A 21286-nucleotide genomic window follows, 5' to 3' on the forward strand; every position below is an offset into this window, starting at 1 on the left:
AGGCTGAACCGACCAATCAGCGCTCGTCTTGCTCTTCAGCTTTACGAGCAAGAAAACTTTGTGAAGCATTTTAGCCCTGGGTTTTGCCTTACAGGCAGTATTCACTTCAAATTGCCACCGAGTAAACACTCTTTTTATGCATTTTCTCCCCAAAATGTTTAGAAATCGTATTTGTTTTGACTTTGCTTATTAACTTTACCGGAATTAGCTCGTATGATGAGAAGAAGTTTTGCCTGACGGATCTCTTCAGGGCTAAAATTAACCCAATAACCTCAGATCATCGCTTTGCTATTGACTCATGTTGACGGTGCTGCCGGACAGAGTTTCAGAAGGAAACGTGGACGCTCTGCTTCACCGCCTTTATTTCCATTAACACCGTTAACCGTGACTTATTTCGCTTAACACTCACGTCGAGAGGTCGCACAAAATGACAGAGCAGTCGTCGTTATTATTACGTAAACAGTTAGCAGGTGAGTTAGCTAACTTCGGCTACCGAGTCAAAACGCGGTGGTAGTTTTACTGTCATTGTTTTTCATATCGCCTGTCGTGTGTGTGTTTTCACTTTGTATAGCTTCAGTGTGTTGGGCTGTGTTGCCGTGTGCTGGTGGATCTGGGTGAAGTTACAAAACACATGTAAAGATAGCGTGCCAGGCAGCTGCTAGCACAGATATGACTGTGAGGCTAGCTGCTGTTGCTCAATAACTACTTCAAGAGCAACACTGTCTGTCCTCTGTCTCCCTTACATCTGCTTCATCTTTGTTATACAAGTCTAGTTTCATTACAACACTTTGATCCTTCGCCCCTTGTTTTGAATCTTAAGTGGTTAAAACTTCAAAACCGTTTTGTTTCCAGAGCTGAACAAGAATCCAGTGGAAGGCTTCTCAGCAGGTCTGGTCGACGACGATGACATCTATCTCTGGGAAGTGGTTGTTATCGGACCTCAAGACACATTATTGTGAGTGAAAGTGTTCACCGATTAGCCCCAAGAGTGAGTTGTTGATGAGTTGTGTGTGTTCATCCTAACACAAGTCCCCCTTTCCCCCCCCCAACATTTACAGTGAAGGAGGTTTCTTTAAAGCCAACTTAACTTTTCCCCATGACTATCCACTGAGGCCTCCCAAGATGAAATTCATTACCGAAATCTGGCATCCAAATGGTGAGCACAAACATCCCAGTGTTGGTATACTAACTTTCATCTTGTAGCACCTTTTTAAAAAACAAAATAGAAGTTGTTATAATTAACTATTACAAAAGATATTAAAACAACACAGTATAGCTGGCAAAGTATAATTTAAATGGACTCAAGAGGTCAATTATGAGCCTGGTTTTCCTCTGGTAGGTCACTGGAGAGGGACGGTGCCTCAGAATTAAGCTGCTCCACCAAACTTTTTTAATCTCGTTCTGGGTATAGTTAACGGAGACCTGTCAGGACCTTGCGGTATGCTGAGGCTCACATGGTGTAAATCTGGCTACAAACTGTGATTTTAACAATCTTATCAATTCACAGTTCGTCATGCTGTACAACCCAACTCAAATAAGCTTTGGACTTAAGTCTGCTGTGTGTAGATTGCGCGATAAAAAACACGAGCTGAATCGCAACCTAATGTGCATGTGAGTCGACTGATTGCGCAGAAGAATAAAACGTGTGTGTGTGTGACATCGATTCATGAAAATTAAACTAGCGAAACATGAACCTTGCCTTATCTCTTTGGAGAGAAATTCGCAAAAACATTTTTTTTTTTTTTAACATCCCACATACTTTGACTCTTTTTAACCATTGTAGTCACAAACCATCTATTTGGGTTTGGGTGTGTGGCGACCTTAAATCATTTGATGTATGTGATGTTCTCAGAGGTCGGTCTGATACTTTGTTTGGAGTTAATAACTAAAATATTAAAACGGGCGTGTTCGAAGCCCGGCCCTCAAGCCAGGCACATCCCGAGTTCGGATTTCACATAGCCCCACCATCTGACTTATTTGGGACCACCAGCACAAACAGAAGAAAAAATGGAAAAAAAATCTACATATATGTAAATTACTGCATAAAGGGATCATAGTTTTTGCTGTCTGCCTCTTGCTAGTTTGGCACTGTTCTTCTTACATGGGTGATCAAGGCGTCACATTGGGCTCTGCAGGTGTACACGGCAGTTTCAATGCCTGTGGAGTGTTTTCTGACTTTTCACTTGTTTTGACTTCAACAAGTTAAATAAAGTGAATAATGAAGGCAGACAATAAAAGCAGCGGCACCTGCCAAATTGCTCATCAGAAAGTTGGCTTATTATAGGAGATGCTTGACGAGACAAAACATTACATACAACAAGCTAGAGATGTAATATAAATGTTGATGCATTGTGGCCTTGTACATTATCAAATGTGGCCTTCAGAGTAAAAGGTTTGGACACAGCCATTGAAGCTAAAATTAAGGAGTTTTGTTGGTATTTTTAACAGTCTGGCAGGAGCACTTTTTTTATTAACTGACGTTTGATGTGGACAGACAGGAGGACCTGGGTCGGCAAACTTTTTATAAAACAGCCACTCTTGCCAGCCTCGCCCCAAATAAAACCTTCAAACTTTTAAGTAATAGAGCTACTAAACTTTTCTACAAAGTTTTACTATGTGTATCAGGGTAGCGAGATTCGAACACATTAATACTTCTCTGAACTCTTAAGCCACGACTGCCCAACTGCTTATGTTCATTTGTAAAGTTAAAACTACAATGTAGAATAGTTGGCGCTTTTGGAAATGAAGCTTCGGAGAGAGGCTGAAGAGTATCTGCTGGGAAAGTTTAACAGAGTGTTCCGAATCGATGCTTTTGTTTGCAGTTACAGATGCAGTTCATTAGACGGTGATTTTATACTGAAAAACAACATTGCTTCACAATAGAATCGGGCTTTGTTAATAAGCATATTTAATCATGTGCTTGTTGGAATAATGGCTTAAACAGTAGCTGTCTTTTAACTTGGGCTTCTTCACAAGCGTGGAACCAGTCTCACGCTTCTGTATCGGCGTTGCAATAAATTGAAGCAGCGGTCTTTAGTTGCTGCGAGCGCTTCATTTGCAGCTCAGGCTCCATGGGAAAAGTCCCTTGATGAGATTTTCATCGTCTTTTAAGTGGTTTCATAATTAAGTGTATTAAGTTTTATTCTCCCAATTTAATTTTTTTTCCCCGAGACCACAGAGCTGTAATGCTCTCTCCAAACGATTAAAAAAAAAAAAAAAAAAAAAAAAATGTTCCTGTCTGTTCCTCCAGTGGCAAAAAATGGCGACGTTTGTATTTCCATCCTGCACGAACCTGGCGAGGACAAGTACGGCTACGAGAAGCCCGAGGAACGCTGGCTCCCGATCCACACCGTGGAGACCATCATGATCAGTGTCATCTCCATGCTGGCAGACCCCAACGGAGACTCTCCTGCCAACGTGGACGCAGCTGTGAGTGTGGCGTCGCTCCGTTTCTGATGTCAATACCAACCCGTGTTATTAATTTACATCTCGCCGCCACTGCTCAAAGTCATGTTTATGGATGCGATGTGGCTTTTTTGACTAAACTGAAGTCACACTGGTTGACAGAACAGTGTTAATACAACATCGAGCTTGTCTCAGGCCTCATCTGGCTCGTAATCTGACTTCTTTGCGGACAATCCCATGGCTTTTTGTTTGTAGAAATACAATGTATCCCAAATTAGCAGTTCATCTTGAGCGGTTAGTATTAATTCTGTGACTACTGTGTGTCAAATTCTAAACCTTCTGATATTGGGTCACACCGTTTTAGAAAAGGTGGAGGAAGTAAAAAATACGAGCGTAAAACTAATATGTACGTTATGAAAACGAAATGTAACGACATTTTTTTTTTAATATATATATATTTTCAACACAATCTTCTTGTTCCTTTGCAGTAACCAGGTTTCTGTTGATGAGCTTTGAGCTGGGATTATGAAGCGTTGGGTCGACCTTCACCCTGTCACTATTCATACGGCTGCCGATCACTCCGAGTCTAGAAACTCTGTGAGATTGATGGGTTGTCCTCATGCCGGTTAAACATTCACGCCAACCCTGCTCCCACCATTAAGACTAATGGGTTGCCAGGTCGTTGTGAAAACGACATAAACCTGAAATTACACGTGCTGCATGTGATATATGTCCGTAGTGTGAATTTTACTCTAATACATTTATCTGTTGCTGAAGTAGCTTTAATGAGCTTGAGATAGATTTACTCAAGAGGTTTGAAAATCCTTTACATCGAGGTTTTCCTGTTCAGTTTGAAAAGTTACACCGTTATAAATCTATAGTTTTAGTGATAAAAGTTTGTGAAATTATTACGGACACTTAAACTAAAGTGTACACACTTAAAAAGGGTTTTGGCTTCAGTCATGTTATGAAATGTTCCTGCTGCCTTGGTCTCTCCACATGGGCATGCGCCAGATAAAATGTGTTCAACTGTTTTTGTTTTAAGTTGTGGTACATCTGTGGCAAGAGTACAGTTGGTTATTTACACAAACATTTGTTTTTAAATATAAAAATGGGTCTGCAAAGCTACAAAAATTACTGTTTACTCTGGCTTTTCCAATAGAAAGTGTGCAAAAAAAGGGTCCTAGTTTTAAGTATGATACAAACAAGCTGTGGTGTAATTGGAGGTGAAATGGTGCAGGTAGCCCACGGTTCTGTCTGAATATCGGTTTACGGGCGATTTTGGTCAAGTTTTGTGTGTAAACTTTTTTTTTTTTTGATGTGTCACGATAGATTTTCAAAAGCTTTCTCAATGGACATTTGTTTTTTCACTTGTTACCTTTTCCTCGACTGTCGGAAGGTGTCACATCAGCACGTTAAAGTGTTTTCGCTCCCTCGTCCTTGTATTTAACAGCGAAACCGAACTGATCCCACACCGGGGATTTGTATGAAACGAGCGGCGGTCTGACGCATCGTGAAACTTCAGTAAAATGACAAAACTGAGCCGCCGTGGAACCAAATCAGGGACAGAGTCCGTGACTGCACAGCTTAGTTCTCGCCTCAAGTGTTTTCAGAAGTACTTTTCGTTGAACTTTTTTAGTAATAAGAGTGTATTGAACGGCGCAGGGCGAACTAAGAGGTTCGGTATTTTACCAGAGAACGGTTGTATCCCGAGTTGTAATGTATCATCACAGAATCACACATTGACTTCTTGTTTGTTTCACCCTGCAGAAAGAGTGGAGAGAAGATCCTAAAGGAGTTTTTAAGAAGAAAGTGGCACGCTGTGTGCGGAGAAGTCAAGAAATGGCTTTTGATTAAAGATCAAGGAGGTACAAATCTTCCAAAAGTGCAACATGATGTAAATCTTTCGATCTAGGCACTCATTTCTAACATTAAAGTATCTGTACTAACTTTGGTTCTCTTTCAGGTTTGGATGGCTTTTTACACCACAATGAATCAGCAGGCCGTTGGCTGAACTTTACAATTCTTCATCAATGAAGAACCAGAATAATGTTTGAGTATTTTCATCCTGTGGCTTTTTTTTCATGCAGCTGATTGCTTTTGATTTAATTTCCTCTCATTCAAGTTTTGACCTCCGTTTCCACATCACAGGACCGTTGGACCCTTCACACACAGCCCCCAGATAATTTCACTGTTTTTATAAAGTTAGTTTATATTAACTATTTATTTAGTAAGGCTGTTTGATTGATGCATATTGTCTGTTTTGGGTTTTTTGATTTTATTTTCAGCCTGCCATGCTGAGCCATTAAATCTACACTCATATCAGTGATTATGCAATTTTGCAAAGTCGTTAAAAATATGCTCTTTCATTGAGTGGGAAACCTGTACCTCAGCTCTGCTTCAGCTTGGACTGACTATTAGGAAAAGTAATATCTCCAAGCATGGCTGTGAATGACTGACAGTGTTAATAAATGTTACTAGTTTTTATCTTTTGTAAATATGACGACCAATGGTTGAGGTACCATGTTGTCAAAGTTACACTAGGATCCATTTCTGAGGTTCATGTCACAATATGAACCTCAGAAATAAAGTAACTCTGGACATTGAGTGTTTAACTTAATGACGTTTATAATCTGGTGTTCTTTCTGGAGTCTAATAAAATCTGATTTAATTCTTTCACATTCTAAGTGGATGAAGTCTGTCAAAGTTTTTGTTAAATGCAATAAGAAACAAAGGACTACTGAATTACTTTCCAATCTCCATAATTGCTTTATTGAATTAAGCACCAGCTCAATATGATCGACATCCAGACAAATTGAAGAAACATTTCTCAAACTCCAAGAGTATAAAATTTTAAACACAAAAGCAGCCTCAATCTGTTCCCCCGACCCCCCCCCCCCCCAAAAAAAAACAAAAACTGATCCATCCGTTTTGCAAGTGTAAAGACACAAAGTGCAGGTCCCTGGTTGTTTACTGTCCGGGAGCCGACAGGCTTTTGTTCATGAACTGCTTCTTAACGAAGCACAACCACCACTGAAAGACAAACAAACAGCGTTAGCAGTCAAACTACTTATAGTACCAATGGAGCAAAATAAGAAAACAGTCCCAAAACAAATAATATAGACCGAGAATGGATAGAACTCTTATTTTTTGGTCTTTTTTTTTTTTTTCTCAACTCACCTTGCTGGGTTTGTCTGTCTGGGGATCAAACACACGGTCACATAGCCTCAAGCCGGTCTCCTGGCGGATCTGCTGCAGATATGCCCTCATTGTCTCTGAAAAAGCAAATGTCAGTGTCACCCTAACCTCAAGCTGATCAGTGCAACAGTGAAGTCTCTACTGGGGGGGGAAAAAAAAACTAAATGTGGTTTTCATTGTATTAAAGAAAGCTGAGGGTCTGATAAGGCTCTGCCAGATTGGATATATTTTTTTCATCATATTTTTCATATGCTGGACTGTCCCCCTGTAATTTGCTTCAAAAAGAGCATGTTGGAAGAACACGCTAGCATAATACTGCAGTTTCTATCTCTGACCTTTAATGCTGAAGGGGCAACGCTGAGCACAGCTATTTCTGGTTTGATATTACTACATGCTGGTGAATTAATTGAAATCCAAGACCAGTTTTGGGGGGGGGGGGGGGGGGGGGGGTGACAGGAGCTGCAGTGTATTGGCAATGAAAATAGCACTGATGAACTTTAAGTATCGAGTACTACAAACTGTGGAAACGTCCAAAGCTTTCTCAGAGTGGTTTATAGTGCTGATTTGATTTACCTTCCTCCTGCTTGTTTGAAGGCTTGACATACATGGCGTTCAGAGGGAACCCGGGCTCTCCTGGAATGGGAAAGTTAGAGATACCCAGGGTGTACATCTCTTTCTCTCCCTGTCCCCTGGAACTGCACTGTAAACGCACACCAATACAGGCTGTGAGACATTCATTTATTTTCATGGAGTTAAAGCAAATCTTCTGAATGTTTAGAGAAGCTGCCAAAAGTGTCCTGTAACAGCTATTTAACGTACCTTCTGTAGCTTCTTCAAGCACTCGGAAATGTAAAGTGTGACGTAGATCAGAGTTCTGTCAGCCTCATTCTGAGAGAAACACAACAAACATGATTAGCTTTTCTTTTGTTTTCTTGGGGGGGTGGGGACTGCGGCATTTTACTGTGCTGAGTGTCGAGCAGGCCTGAGGAGTTCACATCTTCAGCAACTATGACAGGATTGCATTGCTGACGGGGAGAAACAAGCTTGGGCATGTGGGAGAACACAGTTCTGCTCCAAGAAGCTGAGTGAGCGAGAGACCAGGGGGAAAATGTACGGGAGCGAGCAAGATCGTTCACTGCTTTGGGTTTTTTTTTGGTTTTATTTCTGTTATTGAGAAATGTGAAGCTGGCTGAAGATAAAGTGACTTGCAGATTCAAACCCTGTGGAGAACAAATTAAAAGGCGTCTCACCTTGATTTCATAGTTCTTAAAGAAGACATTGGCCTTGAAGTAGTAGATCGCCTCATCAATGATGTCCGAGTCTATGCCTGAAAGGAAAAGGACATTTTTTAGATCAACATGCTATGAAAGGTGAAGCTGGTGATTGATGGGAGAAATCTTGATGTGTCCTCAGCTCAAAATTGACTAGACATTAGAGAACGAAACTCGTGACAACAGCAGTCGGCGGCGGCACGCTTAATGAGTATTAACACTACTAATTTACTTAAGTTTAAATTTTTATGGTTTTCTATGGATGACTGATAGCTGAAAGTAGGTAGTGTTTAACAGCGTGGGTGCAGTGACTTGTTGTATCCCTTCCTCCTTTGATCTTGCACATGCAAGTCCTAAATTAGTTCTTTAAAAATCTATTATTTATTACTGTCATTTACTATATTGAGGCTGTCGCTTACATCTTCAGCAGGACAACATTATAATAGCTGCTGTTTTTTTATATATATATATATTTTGGCTCATTTCTGGTAATGGAATGGCAAAATATAAAAAATATAGGCAACTGGTAACTTACAGGGCTGAAATTAATAAAGTTATGTATGATTGCTTTCATATGTTATGGGAGAAGGAAAAGCACTTTAGCCACATCATAGCCTGATATACTGTGTAATTAAAAACCGATTTAAAATATCAAAATGTATGAGCCACAAGTACTATATGTATTTTGGCTCTCTATTAGTATAGTATGACATGTTTTAAATCTTTAGAAGTTAATCTGTATTAGACCCTCCTGCAGAAAATCTATTGCAGTTTTACACTAAAGTTAGAGATTTTCCATCTTGTCTTACAGACGTTGCAAACATCGATGATATAAAACTTGTAGGGGTGAATCTTAAGTCCAAATAAGGAAGTGAAGCTGATGCATGTACATACAGGAACTGAGCAACAAGTTAAAAAAAAACAAAAAAAACAATGCTGACTTTGACAGCATTGAATATATGTGATTATGATCATATAGACCTACCGTCTCCTCTGGCTGGGCCTTTGAACTGAGTCTTCAGGGGGAGCAGAGCCATGTTCCCCACCAGCCTGGTTTCAGGGACCATCAGACTCGAGTGATACGCCTGAAAAACACCAAAAACAAAAGTTGATGTCAGGTTTTTTTTAAGAAGGAAACATTTCTATCAGGTAACAGCAGCAGTATCCGCGTTGCTATTCGCTCCATTTGTTCCCGGACCTGTTGACATCGTACCAGGTAATACATACAACAAATACGATCCTACCAAAGACGTTAAATGCTAGGTTTAAAGCGAATTTGCCAAACATTGGTGGATTTAGAGCTAAATGCTAATGCAGCTAGCCTGCTAGGCTAAAGACATTCAGCTCGCGCTTCCTGAGGCCCTTCGCTCATCAAATATAGTTTATTTGCGCGGTACATTCACTCTAAACGCTGCAAAACGGAGGTCTGCTTGTCAATAAACGATTGAAATGTACTTACCGGCATGTTGAATGATAAATATCAGTCCAACTGCTCAGCCAGAGGAAAAAAATACCAGCACGACCAGACGCTACTTCCGTCTGTCCCACCCTTCAGCTTTCCGGAAGTGCCCACGTGTCATTCAGCCTGGCGGCCACGTGGGGGCCCCAGCTCCCTCCGCTTACAGACTCACACGACGTGTCTTTCAATCAATTTTTATTTCAAAAATATATATCAATAAATGCCTATTAACATTTGTTCAAACTGTCAATCCACTGTAAAATAATGAAACACGCAGAGGTTGAAATGCACAATTTCTCAAGTCATCCAAACAGAAAAAAAGCTTTAAATCAGAAAATACATAACAAGATAAGACTTCATGTCCAGTTTTTATCTCCAACTCGCGTCCGCTTCTAGCCATGCGTGCATTCGAAAGGGATTTTACCACAGTATTTTTTTTCCCGCATCTCCTCAGCTGTATGCTTTGTCCTGAAAAATCTCGTCATAATTAAGCTGAGCAGGCTCTTCTTCAAGATCCTGTAGAAAACGAAAGGCATAGAATAATTTAAAGTTAGAAATCAAGCATCAAATGCATCACAAGTTTTCTTCTGGGTACTTTTGTGTACTGCAGGTTGTAAAAACCAAAATAGAACTGGTTTGTTATTAATCTGGTGATACATTTTATAAAAGTGAAATGCAGCTTTTAATGTTTTTCTGTTGTTTGAGACATCACCCAGTGACAATCTATTACTGCGTTTAATGTTGACACATTTTTAAGGTTTTGAAGAAATTGTGTAAATAAAAGTCAGAACTACTAAATCTGTTCCTCCACCTTTGGCTCCTTAAACTCCAGGTCCTCTCCATACTGTATGGAGAAATCAATGTTCTGTAGTATGATGTTAACACCTTCTTCATCTGTACGGTCCAATGGGAGAAACCTCACCATGCTGTAGTCGTCAATCTAGAAACAAAAACTTGTCTTGTTACAGGATTCAGTGGTCCAAATATGTGGTCGCCTTTATGTCCCATCGTGGACTCCACTCACCAGTCCGCAGATGGCTTGGGTTAGCTTCTTGAACTTTGAGCTTCTGATGGTGTCAGAGTTGTCTTCCATCATTGAGTACATGTCTGGGTCCAAGTACCTTGTAAAAATTTACATAGTAGCATTTTAAATACATATTCTCACAGAATGAATTTCAAAAACAATCAGAAACAGTCTCTACTTAGTTACCGTCAGTCAGGCCAAATCTCACAGTGGGTGTTATTGGAGCTTCACTCAAGAGTGCACCGTGTTCATATATAAAACTTACTTCTCAATTTCTTTCTTGGCTTTTGGGCTGAGCAGGTCCATCTTTGTCATGATGTTCACTTGAGGGATTTCTAAAGACACCATGCAACTCAGAGCAGCCATAACCCCTGAGATAAACTGCAGTGACAAAACAAAGTTAGATTCCAGCTTCACAAATGAGGTGTGTATAGGGGGAAAAAAAAGAGAACAGGTTAAAAAGAAACAACACTAAGAAATGTTTACCTTAAAAGATTCCACCATGAACTGTGAGTCGACTAGAAAAACACCACAAACACGAAACTCCCACTGCTGGAGCTGCTGCACCAGCTGCTTCATCACAGGGAGGTGTGTGTAAAGCTCAATCTGACCTGGAACACGAGGCCACTTGTTAAGAACCGATTGACGAAGTATACATGGCAACAAGCTTTCACAAGAGTGAGTACAAAGAGTGGCATGTAAGCAGGATTCTGCTGACATTCACCTGGGCAGTCAAACAGAATGTAGTCATCTTCAACATGACCCAGGCTTTCCTCCAGCCAGTCGAAGTTGTTGGCAAAGTACTCCATGCAGAACACCAGGCCTCCGTTAGGACCAAACCTGAGAGAGTCATCCTCCATCACGTCGTCCACCTGGATGAGCTCGCGGATGTCTGACAAGTCAAAAACAAGATGAGCGCACAGAATGTACCAATGAGCACAAACTCAAAACCGAGAAAAGTTCAAACACTGAAAAATAAAACCAAAAACAGAATGTGATCATGGTCAGGTTATTCTAACCTGAATATATTTAATCATCACTGTGAAACAGATAAATGCTACTGTGCTTATAGTTATGACCATTTGTTGTATGGTTTACTCTTATTATCTGATTATAAAATCCATAATCTCTGAAAGATTCACCAGCTGTTTTCATTCCTAATCATGATCACTGACCAGTTACTGTCTGATTCTGAACATTTGATATGTTGCACTAAGACAAATGTAGGGTTTCAAAGATTTGCACATCAATACATTATTACTTTCTTTACATTTTGCACAACTTGCAGACTTTATTTTTGTGGTACTGAACTTGCTAAAACTGGTACGGAATAGAAAACATCAATCTATTTTGAACTGAACTCTCGTAACAAAGTGAACGTATTGAACAAGCTCGGGTAAATAAATACATTTAACCGCGACCATAGCGTTCTTACCAATTATAAATGCTTTACGAGGAGCACATTGGACATGAAGCGTTCCAGTTTACAGACGTTATAACACATTAACAACTCAAATGTCTTCTACTGGACTCGAACCACCTTCTGATTCTGAAGCTCAACTTTCTCACCTGCCATGACGGGATAGTCGAAATGCTCAGCAGCTGGGTCCAAGTTGACCACCTGGACCGAGCGGTTTAACGACTCTGAATGCTGGATCATGGTGGAGCAGTACGTACTCTGAAAAGGGGAGCGAGAAGTTTGAGATTGAAGTTGATCCCTGTTGACCAAAACAAAACCTCATGCTCGCGTTAGCGCGATAGCGTAACAAGACGATGAGGCGCGGAGAAGTGAACCGCTGAAAGCCGTACCTTGCCGCTGCCTGCTGGACCCATGACTAACTGTGCGAAACGAGGCATTTTGCCTCTAATGAAATCAAGATGGACAACAACAAACGCGTTTTGTTTCAGAAGGTGGCTCGATATCCCGCATTTAGAGACCATACGGCCATAAGGCTTCTTCTTGTTGGAGCTGCGTCAGTAAATTGATATTTCTCACTCTACTGCCCCGTACCACCGATGTCTGAACTGCAGTTGTGTATAAAAACAAATTCTAGTTATGTTGGGTTTATTTATTTATTAGTTTTTTTCTTTTAATACAATCACTTTCTCAGACAAAGGTTTTCGGTGCTTCATTGGAAAGCTTACCATATTACAATATGGAATGTGGAAGTGTGCCAAGGTGAGTGGATAACTTTGTTTTGGCAGCACCACTGGGCTCCATCTCTGTGTAAATTGTATTTATTGTTTTTGGTTCTTTTTTTTTAAATTTCTTTTAATTGTTTTGTTTTGTTTTGTTATGTACTGCATGTGTTCACTTTTTAGCGTATTATGAAATAATACACCATTTAAGTGTACACAGAAATCAACCTGGACTTTGTGGACTGGTGCCAGCGGAACTGCCACCAGATCAACGCGGTCAAAACCAAAGAGCGTGTGCTGGACTTTCGCAGGCAGAGATGTACTTTCCCCACACCAGTGAACATCAAGGGAAAGGTCATTGAGATAGTGGACTCTTATAAGTACCTGGGTGTTCACCTGAACAATAATCTGGACTGGTCTGACAACACACACGCTCTCTACAGGAAAGGCCAGAGCAGACTTCACCTGCTGAGGAGACTCAGGTCCTTCGGAGTGCAGGGAGCACTCCTGAGGATCTTTTTCAACTCCATGGTGGCATCAGCCATCTTTTACGGAGTGGTCTGCTGGAGCAGCAGCACCACGGCTGCAGACAGGAAGAGACTGAACAAACTGATGAAGAAAGCCAGCTCTGTCCTGGGCTGCCCCCTGGACCCTGTGGAGGTGGTGGGAGACAGGAAGGAGAGACACCGCAGGTCCTTCCTTCCTGTTGCAGTCAGACTGTTTAACCAAGCCTGCTCTCAGTAGATCACAAAACACACCCACAAACCGGACAATTCATCCCTACCTCTGTGTTCAGGCTTTTATGAATTCATAGAAATCACCATCAATACTGTAATAAAGTAGCTTATATTCTAAGAAGTCTCTATTTATCCATTCAAAAGCTTTTTTGAAATCAACAAAACAAACAAAGGTATTTTTTTACTTTTCTGCAGTCATGCTCTAACTGCAGAGGATTGTATATAGATGTGATCAATGCATGCCATTTTCCTGAATCCATTCTGCTCACCCAACAATGTTTGATTCTTTTCTATAAATTCACAGAGCCGGTTATTCAGGATAGCAGAAAACACCTTATAAACTGTACTTAACAAACTATTTCCTCTATAATTGAAAGAGACTCTAGGGTCAGCTTGTGAGGACTTCTGGATCGGCCGCAGATTCCTGAGGTGCCTGCGCAAAGTTGATAAACTGATGATAAGACCATCAACACTGCTTAAACACAAAAGTATATCCCAATGTCTCAAACCCAACAGAAATAAAACTGCATTAAACTTGAGAGTCAGGGCATGCCTGTTTCCTGCAATGGTCTTGGAGAGCTTCTGCTTGGAATAAGATGCACCTCTGTCCCATTGATTCACAACAAGAGAGACAATTTAATTTTTTTTTTTTTTTTTTTTACAGAAAACACTATCTTATACATTCAGAAAAATAGAGCCATTCTTTCAAATAATTCTGAGATAATTATGTCATTAATTCAGAAAAACAGAGTCAATTTTTATTCTTTCATGTAAATGCTTCCATAGATCTTCCATAATGGAGGTGGGGCTTTTTTGTATTGAAGATGTCTATAACTGACTATCGAATTCTGTGAATTGTCTTTGTTTTGTCCTACTGTTCAATTGCTCTGATTCTTTAATAGTATATTAAAAAAAAGACTTGAAAGAAAAAAAGTCATGACAGTGTGATAGTACACCCTCCCGGACAGCAGATGGCGAAATGCACCTTTAAGGTTGCTTTGTCGCTCGCTATCAAACAACAAAGAAGTAGAATAAATGGAGGAAATTGGAGTGCAGTCAGACTGAAACAGAAAGAGACACATCAGCATGCAGCAGGAAAACAATGACCACTCTTTGCTCCAGGTGATTCTTCGGATTTTATAAAACATTTGCATTGCTGGATGGCTTCATTCAGACTGGTCGGGGTTTGAATGAGAGGCTCCCGAGTGAAGGAAGACTTCTGGTAGGCGAGGTCGTTTATCGTGATCTGTCAGATCAGAGGTGTGTTGTCCTCGTTCCACGTTGTGTTTACAGCTGTGTTCGCTGCAGTTTTCAGTCTAGTCTGGCACTGTTTGACAGATATGTGCTGTAGAAACACTCCAAACATGTCAATGCTACTTCCTGCTACCTCGGCTGACGGCGATTAACGGAAGCTGATAATACCAAGGCAGCAAACACTGGAGGCCACTTCAGTCTACAAGTAGTGTTTGTTTAGTTATTATTTTAAACATTATATTCAGCAATAGAGAAATACACTGAACCAACGCTTGATGTGATATTTAGTTGGGGAAATGTTGATGCTGTGTTTTGATGTTTCATTGGTTAGATTAGGTTAAGATTTGGGTTATAAAAGAAAAGAAGTATAAAAAGTCAAGCTATAGCTTTGTATCTTACAAGAGTTACTGATAATGAAGCACATCCTATTGTAAACCATATACAATGTAACCACATCATAAATTATATGGACTACACAACAGTAGTGGGTCTCATCCGAGGGAATGAGGAGGAGGACTCCAGAGAGGAAGTGAAGGCCTTTTTGGAGTGGTGTGACGGGAACAATCTGATGTTGAATGTTGAAAAAAAACCTAAGAACTGGTAATCGACTTCAGGAGGAAGTAGCCAGTGCATACCCCAATTTACATCATGGACACTGCAGTGGAAATGGTGCAGCACCCCAGATTCCCAGGGGTGCAACGCCACCTTCTTTCTCCGTACCTCCTCCATCGCCGAAAATCTTCTTGCAGCGTCTGAAAATCGCTCATCTGAGCACATCAGCCCGCACTACCTTCTGCAGAGGGGCCATAGAGAGTTTCCTGACCAACAGCTTCTCTGTGTGATCTGAGAACAGCACCAATGTCTGACTGAAAAGAACTGAAGACAGTGGTGAGGGCCACTGAGAAGATCACTGGGGTCTTATGGCCAACAATAGTGGACTTTGCAGAAAAACATTGCCTGTCAAGGGCATTGAGTATCACTAAGGTTCCCACTCACCCTGCATCTATTTCTATCTATTTATTCTTGCACTTCAAGTATCTATCTATCTATCTATCTATCTATCTATCTATCTATCTATCTATCTATCTATCTATCTATCTATCTATCTATCTATCTATCTATCTATCTATCTATCTATCTATCTATCACATAACAGTTATGTAGAGTATTTTTTATGTGACAACTTGAACACTGTGCCAGCAGTTGTACTTGGGAATGAATTTGTCGGTCTCCGCTATTGCATGATAACAATTTAAATGTTGGTTACTTGTCAATATTATTTCAATGTTGCATCTTTGTGATTTCTAGATGTCCTGGTTATGAGTGTGGGTGATGGAGGACAATCAATGTGAGGACTTGGACTACCTGATCCAAGACGAGGACACTCTGATCGAGGGGGTCAGCAACCAGGTCTTATTCGTGGTGGTGCTCAGTGTGGCCTTCCTCGCGGGGCTGCTCACACTGCTCTGCAGGTACGTGCTCAATTCAGAGTGATCATTTGTATGAAGGATTTACTGGACCTGTTCTGTGTAGATTTGGGAAATTATGTGATGAAATCCTTTTTTTTTTTTTTTTTTTTTTTTTGAAAGACACCTCAGTTTTATCAAATAAATATTCCTTGGTACTCCTTCTCTATATCCCTTTAAGCCAAAACTCAGGGGAAAGTGAAGGCGGGAGAAAGTCAGAAAGATATTTGGCATATTACCTCTTTTTGATAGAATTAATGAAAAATAACCACATTTCACAGATTTCTAATATTACAACTCCCCTCCATTCATTGCTTTCATTTGCAATTTCATTCCTTTGCTAAATCTGTGTGTTTTGATCTGATCTGTGCAGACAGGAGCAGCAGAACATCCATCCTGAGAATCAAGAGCATGTTCGAGCTGTTCGACAACAGCTCCAAACAGAGCAGGTAAAGAGGAAACGGAGCCGCAGCTCCTCCAACCAGACTGTTGTTCAATGAAACAACAAACAATTTGCTATCAAATCTCTTTGAGCTTCAGCGTCATGCAAATGCAGCTAATCTGCTCTATTTGATGAACATGGCAGCCTAGTGTGGGTTTTCAGTTTGTTTGAAATTCATGTCTTGTCAGGATGAAAACCCTCAGGCAGAGACCAGGCCTCAGTACTACACTGACATGTCATGTCCAGTGTGTTTACAACAGGCTGTTCTGCCTGTGGAAACCAACTGTGGACATCTTTTCTGTGGTAAGAATCCGTGTACACTTTCAATTTGCACAAAGCCAAAACAAACACTGTCGCTTGCGTATCACGTGCAAAAATAATGTTTTTGCCATGAAATTTCAAAGTTTCATTGAATTTGTTCATGCTTGTATCGCTAGTGTAAAAATACAGAAATCACAAACATACGCATAATTCCAATGTGTGTCTCTATACACACAGGAAATGCACACAAACAATGTGTTATTTGTTGTTTTCCTATTTTTCCTTTACTTATGAAGACCACTCTCCTTATTTCCTCTTAGGCTCTTGCATTATAGCCTACTGGAGGTATGGCACCTGGCTGGGTGCCATTAACTGCCCGATCTGCAGACAAATAGTAAGACTCGCTGTGGCTGTTGATTCTAACAAGTTCCTGGGATGTTTTATTTTTCAATCCAGTTTAATCCATCTGTGGCTCATTGTGTACGTATTCAGAAAGCTGGAAGTCTGGCAGGTGATGTTCATAATGTACAAGGCCTGTTTTGAAACTTTTAAGTTCCCTTTTTCAGGGTAACAGTCATAAAAAAAAGTTTTCACCTCAGCAGCTCAAAGTTGAGAAAGGCTTTGTTTTGTCATGTTTTAACAGCTCGATGAAAGCAACTCTTAAATGAGTGATGAGCACCATTATCAGCGCTCACGTTATTGATTAACTGGACCCTTCGGCACCATGGTGATGCTTGGCTGGTATAAGGCACTCATTAAGAAAAAAAAAAAATAATATGAATGGACTATTTTAATCAAAAACTTGTTGAATGACATTTTTATACTTCATTAATGTGAGTGAAGGTAACCCTAACCCTAATCAGAGGTATGAGTCATATATTCTTGTTAAATGAGTCCCGTAAATTGGCTGTATCCTCAAAGATGCCATTTAAGTGTGTCTCTCCGACAATACAAAATGTTACTTACTACCACAAAGCTACCGATTTACATGTGAGTTGATACTGCCAATAGCATGTGTGAATGCGCTATTTTTAATTAATTTTTTCTGTATCACATGTCACTGCTCGCCATTGAAGAAATTTGATCATTGTATGAGAGTTTTGGTAGAGGTCCACCCTCTCTTTGGGCTTGTCTGGTTGAATTCATTATTAATTACTGTATTTTGTTCTCTCCTAGGTAACGTTGCTCTTTCCGCTCTTTCATGAGCATGCGTCCCCTCAGAGGGTCCAAGATGGCGAGGCAGTACCTCAGCTTATATTAAGAGACATCAATGATTATAACCGCAGATTCTCCGGCCAGCCAAGATCCGTGAGTATACTGGATCCAGCGGAATCCACTTTGCACTGTGATGTGTTTGATATAGTTTCTACCCTTATTCACGTTTGGATTATCGCCTTTTTAGATACTGCTACAAAACAAAGTATTATGCATATTAGAAAATGACTGCAACAGTTACTGTGCCTTTTACCATAAAATCACCCCACAAGATTTGCATGGATTTGCAACAAAAGTGTAAACACTGGTATTAACTGAGGTGCCATGTATGTCAATAACAAGCTTTTTAATGGCGTCACTTGTCTGCTTTGCTCTTGTAGTACATGGACAGGCTGCGGGATGTGCCCACCCTGCTCCGCCATGCCTTCCGGGAGATGTTTTCTGTGGGCGGCCTCTTCTGGATGTTCAGGATTCGAATCCTGCTCTGCCTGGTCGGTGCCCTCACCTACTTGGCGTCGCCGCTCGACATCCTCCCGGAAGCCCTTTTCGGTCTTCTGGGTTTCATGGACGATTTCTTTGTGATCCTGCTTCTCTTCGTGTACATCTCCATCATGTACAGAGAGGTGGTCACGCAGAGACTGAACGGCTAGGTGACCACTTTTCATGGAGGCCTTCACTTGCTTATGTAAAAGAAAAATGCGATGGAGAGAACAAATCGTGTGAGGTTGAATTGTTAATAAATATTCAAAGTGCATTTTATCCAGAATGCTCATTTACTCTGCATCAATACTGGACAGCGTTGTTCAACAACAGTTATAAATGTTGTCTTGTATATGATTTACTATTGATGGTTCATAAACTAAATGAGTCGAAGTTGACAATAGAACATATGAGATAGTAAGTTGATTTTCTTGAGTAAAACTTTAAACAAATAGCTTTTGCTACAATTAGACATTTTTCTGAACAGGACTCATTTGGTTTAATTCAATATCATCACATTGACACCAATTTTAGTTTGAACCCTGGTGGCCTGTCGGGTTAAAGGCTTGATTGTAAAATGGATTAGGTTGTGGCATTAAAGCAATCCTGTGAAAAAATAAAATGGAAAGGACAATATGTGAACCAGGATCTTCTTGTTGTGAGTACTAACCACTGTCCCTCCATGCAGCCGTCAGATCTAATCCTTTCAAACACTTTTATAGCAATGAGGCTGGTGGCAAATTACAAGCAGTCTGTGCTGTGTGTTAGCGGGCTTAGCATCTCTTGAAAGAGAGAATAAATATAGGAGGTCCCATTGGGGAAAAACATACAACTCCACCAAGATCCTCCACTTTAAGGCACAAAGTATTTTACAAGCACAATCTCACCGTGGCTTTTCCAGCCTGATTGAGAAACACATTTATGGAACTTGTAACTATGCATTATAATGACTTACTTGAAAAATGCAGCTTGTTATGCTTGTCTGAAAATCACCTGCAGAAGTTTACATTTATTGAACAAATGCGATGTGATGCAAATCATTATCTGTGCACTTTTGGACGTAGAGCAACCTGTCTGATAACATTGTTGAAGAGATAAAACAATCGGTTGTCTTTACAAAAAGAGCCAAAGCAAAGTTCTCAAGAAGAAAAAAATGTGGAATCGATTTGAATGCAAGTGCACTGAAGCTCTGAATGTAACCTCATTGTTTCAAGTTTGCCTCAGCGGTGGTTTTAGTGGTTGTTCGCTGTACAGATTTCATGACGTTGGAGTCAATGGATAAGCCATTCTTTATATTTTCCATCTTTTTAAAACCTGTACATTTTTAATGTTGGTATCATATTGCATTCAGAGGACTGACATTGTGTACAATATGTATTTGAAATTTGCGTATGTGCTTGACAAAGGTGATGTTTTCTTGAGAATTTAAATTAAATGACTGAGATCAGATGGTGTGTAGCTCTGTCTCGGTTTTTTTTGTAGACATGCAAGCACAATGAAAAACTTGAATTAGAGGGAGAAACTAGAATAAGGCAATTTATCCAGAACAGCTATTTTCATGCATCTGTGGGCACAGACAGATTCATTTTCTGGTCCCGACCAAGCTTCTCGTTGGCAGCAGTTTACCTGCTGCCGAACAGACTGACTCCCAGGCTGGTAGGTGGCTGCCACACTGCTACAATTGTTCCTGTACCCCTACAGCTACATTACATTTTTCATTAATTGACCATTTTATGTCTCTAGTATACGACCCTGAGCTAGCCCTTAGATAGCTTCATTTAAGGTGTGGCACATGCCACTATACGTCGGACCTGTTTCCGTCTCTGTGGCATTTGAACAATTCCCACCTACGTTTGGTGTGTGCTATACACCATTGCTGAGAACCAGTTAGGTCAGCAGTGAGCGTCTTATTTGGGGGGGACAAGTCTTTGATCAGAATTTGGACAATGTACTCGTTTAAAAACCGTCATATCTGATTTACTTCATATATTTGTTGAAATGCATTTCAGGCCTCATGAATTCACTTTATACATAAAGCTAGAATTAGACATCTATTCCATATCTCCTGCAAAACACTGACTCCTCTGTTCTCTTGACTGACCGTGTCCTTTGAGTGGTGCAAAGTGATAAACCTATGATGCTAACCATTCTGTAAATGTGTTTAATGAATTGCATAATGACCCATCAGTCAGGATTCCTGTCATGCTTCTTGCGGTGTTCACTCTTTCCAGAGTTGGGTGCGTCTTTCTTGCAGTGCTTCAGGCGAGGCAGTGTCACTATTTTGTGCAGTCGTGAATCAGCTGCACTCTTGAGATAAGACAGCTCATATTATGGATCACTTCCAGTTTGCCCCAGGAAAGTGAATTATGCACTAATTTATTAGCTGTTACACAGCTAAGACACAGATTCAACCGCAATGACCCCCTACTTCCATTGCATTCTAACAAACTATTTACCCACATATACAACTATTGGAACATATGTTGGGGCCAAACATCTATCATATCGAACAAAATATTTTTTCTTTTTCTTTTTTGAATGAACTTGTTTTAAGGTGACCATAAATGAGGAAATACTTATCCTATTGGTACAAGCCATGTCATTTTTATTCATGTGTTTTACATGGTAATGGATTTCACTTCAATATAGTGCTTTTTCCACCGCTCAGTCGCCAAAGCGCTTTACATTGTCAATCACACTCACAAACTCACACACGATGGAGGAGGTTGCTCTGCGAGATGCTCAGTCCATCTGTTGGGAGTAATTCTGAGGTTCAGTGTCTTGCTCAAGGACACTGATATGTGGACAGATGGAGAATTGAACCTGCAACCTTCCAAATGACATACCATGACAGCAGTAGAAAGTAGAATAAATTAAGCTCGGAACTAATACTTTACATACTAATTACACTCCAAATATCAAAAAAAAAAAAAAT

General features: G+C 40.4%; 4 protein-coding genes across 6 annotated transcripts; 2 read left to right on the forward strand and 2 right to left on the reverse strand.

Annotated features, from left to right (window-relative positions):
• Positions 1-175: 175 nt before the first annotated feature.
• LOC308140279 (ubiquitin-conjugating enzyme E2 G1-like) lies at positions 176-6187 on the forward strand. Its single transcript, XM_080509968.1, has 6 exons — positions 176-470; positions 853-955; positions 1059-1156; positions 3251-3429; positions 5176-5273; positions 5372-6187. Exons 1-5 carry the CDS (start codon positions 428-430, stop codon positions 5260-5262), a joined length of 510 nt encoding a protein of 169 aa, XP_080366094.1. The 5' UTR covers positions 176-427; the 3' UTR covers positions 5263-5273; positions 5372-6187.
• A 38-nt stretch (positions 6188-6225) lies between these two features.
• arpc3 (actin related protein 2/3 complex, subunit 3) lies at positions 6226-9450 on the reverse strand. Its single transcript, XM_080509967.1, has 7 exons — positions 9334-9450; positions 8860-8959; positions 7854-7930; positions 7423-7491; positions 7177-7303; positions 6586-6680; positions 6226-6438 (listed from the first exon to the last, which is right to left on the reverse strand). Exons 1-7 carry the CDS (start codon positions 9337-9339, stop codon positions 6376-6378), a joined length of 537 nt encoding a protein of 178 aa, XP_080366093.1. The 5' UTR covers positions 9340-9450; the 3' UTR covers positions 6226-6375.
• Positions 9451-9563: 113 nt separating this feature from the next.
• On the reverse strand, positions 9564-12303 carry gpn3 (GPN-loop GTPase 3). The gene is made up of 8 exons (XM_080509966.1): positions 12167-12303; positions 11927-12035; positions 11082-11249; positions 10844-10968; positions 10623-10738; positions 10358-10454; positions 10145-10273; positions 9564-9849 (listed from the first exon to the last, which is right to left on the reverse strand). Exons 1-8 carry the CDS (start codon positions 12296-12298, stop codon positions 9784-9786), a joined length of 942 nt encoding a protein of 313 aa, XP_080366092.1. The 5' UTR covers positions 12299-12303; the 3' UTR covers positions 9564-9783.
• Positions 12304-14267: 1964 nt separating this feature from the next.
• Positions 14268-19767, forward strand: rnf170 (ring finger protein 170). 3 transcript variants are annotated; one of them, XM_080509630.1, is made up of 7 exons: positions 14268-14355; positions 15796-15959; positions 16327-16402; positions 16584-16698; positions 16953-17050; positions 17833-17964; positions 18252-19767. In XM_080509630.1, exons 2-7 carry the CDS (start codon positions 15820-15822, stop codon positions 18519-18521), a joined length of 831 nt encoding a protein of 276 aa, XP_080365756.1. In that variant the 5' UTR covers positions 14268-14355; positions 15796-15819; the 3' UTR covers positions 18522-19767. The 3 variants fall into 3 exon arrangements, with proteins under 3 accessions (XP_080365756.1, XP_080365758.1, XP_080365757.1); XM_080509632.1 differs by having other exon boundaries at positions 16977-17050; XM_080509631.1 differs by having other exon boundaries at positions 14328-14455.
• The last annotated feature ends 1519 nt before the right edge of the window (positions 19768-21286 follow it).

Source organism: Blennius ocellaris, assembly GCF_963422515.1.
Source record: "Blennius ocellaris genome assembly, chromosome: 15".
NCBI lineage: Eukaryota > Metazoa > Chordata > Actinopteri > Blenniiformes > Blenniidae > Blennius > Blennius ocellaris.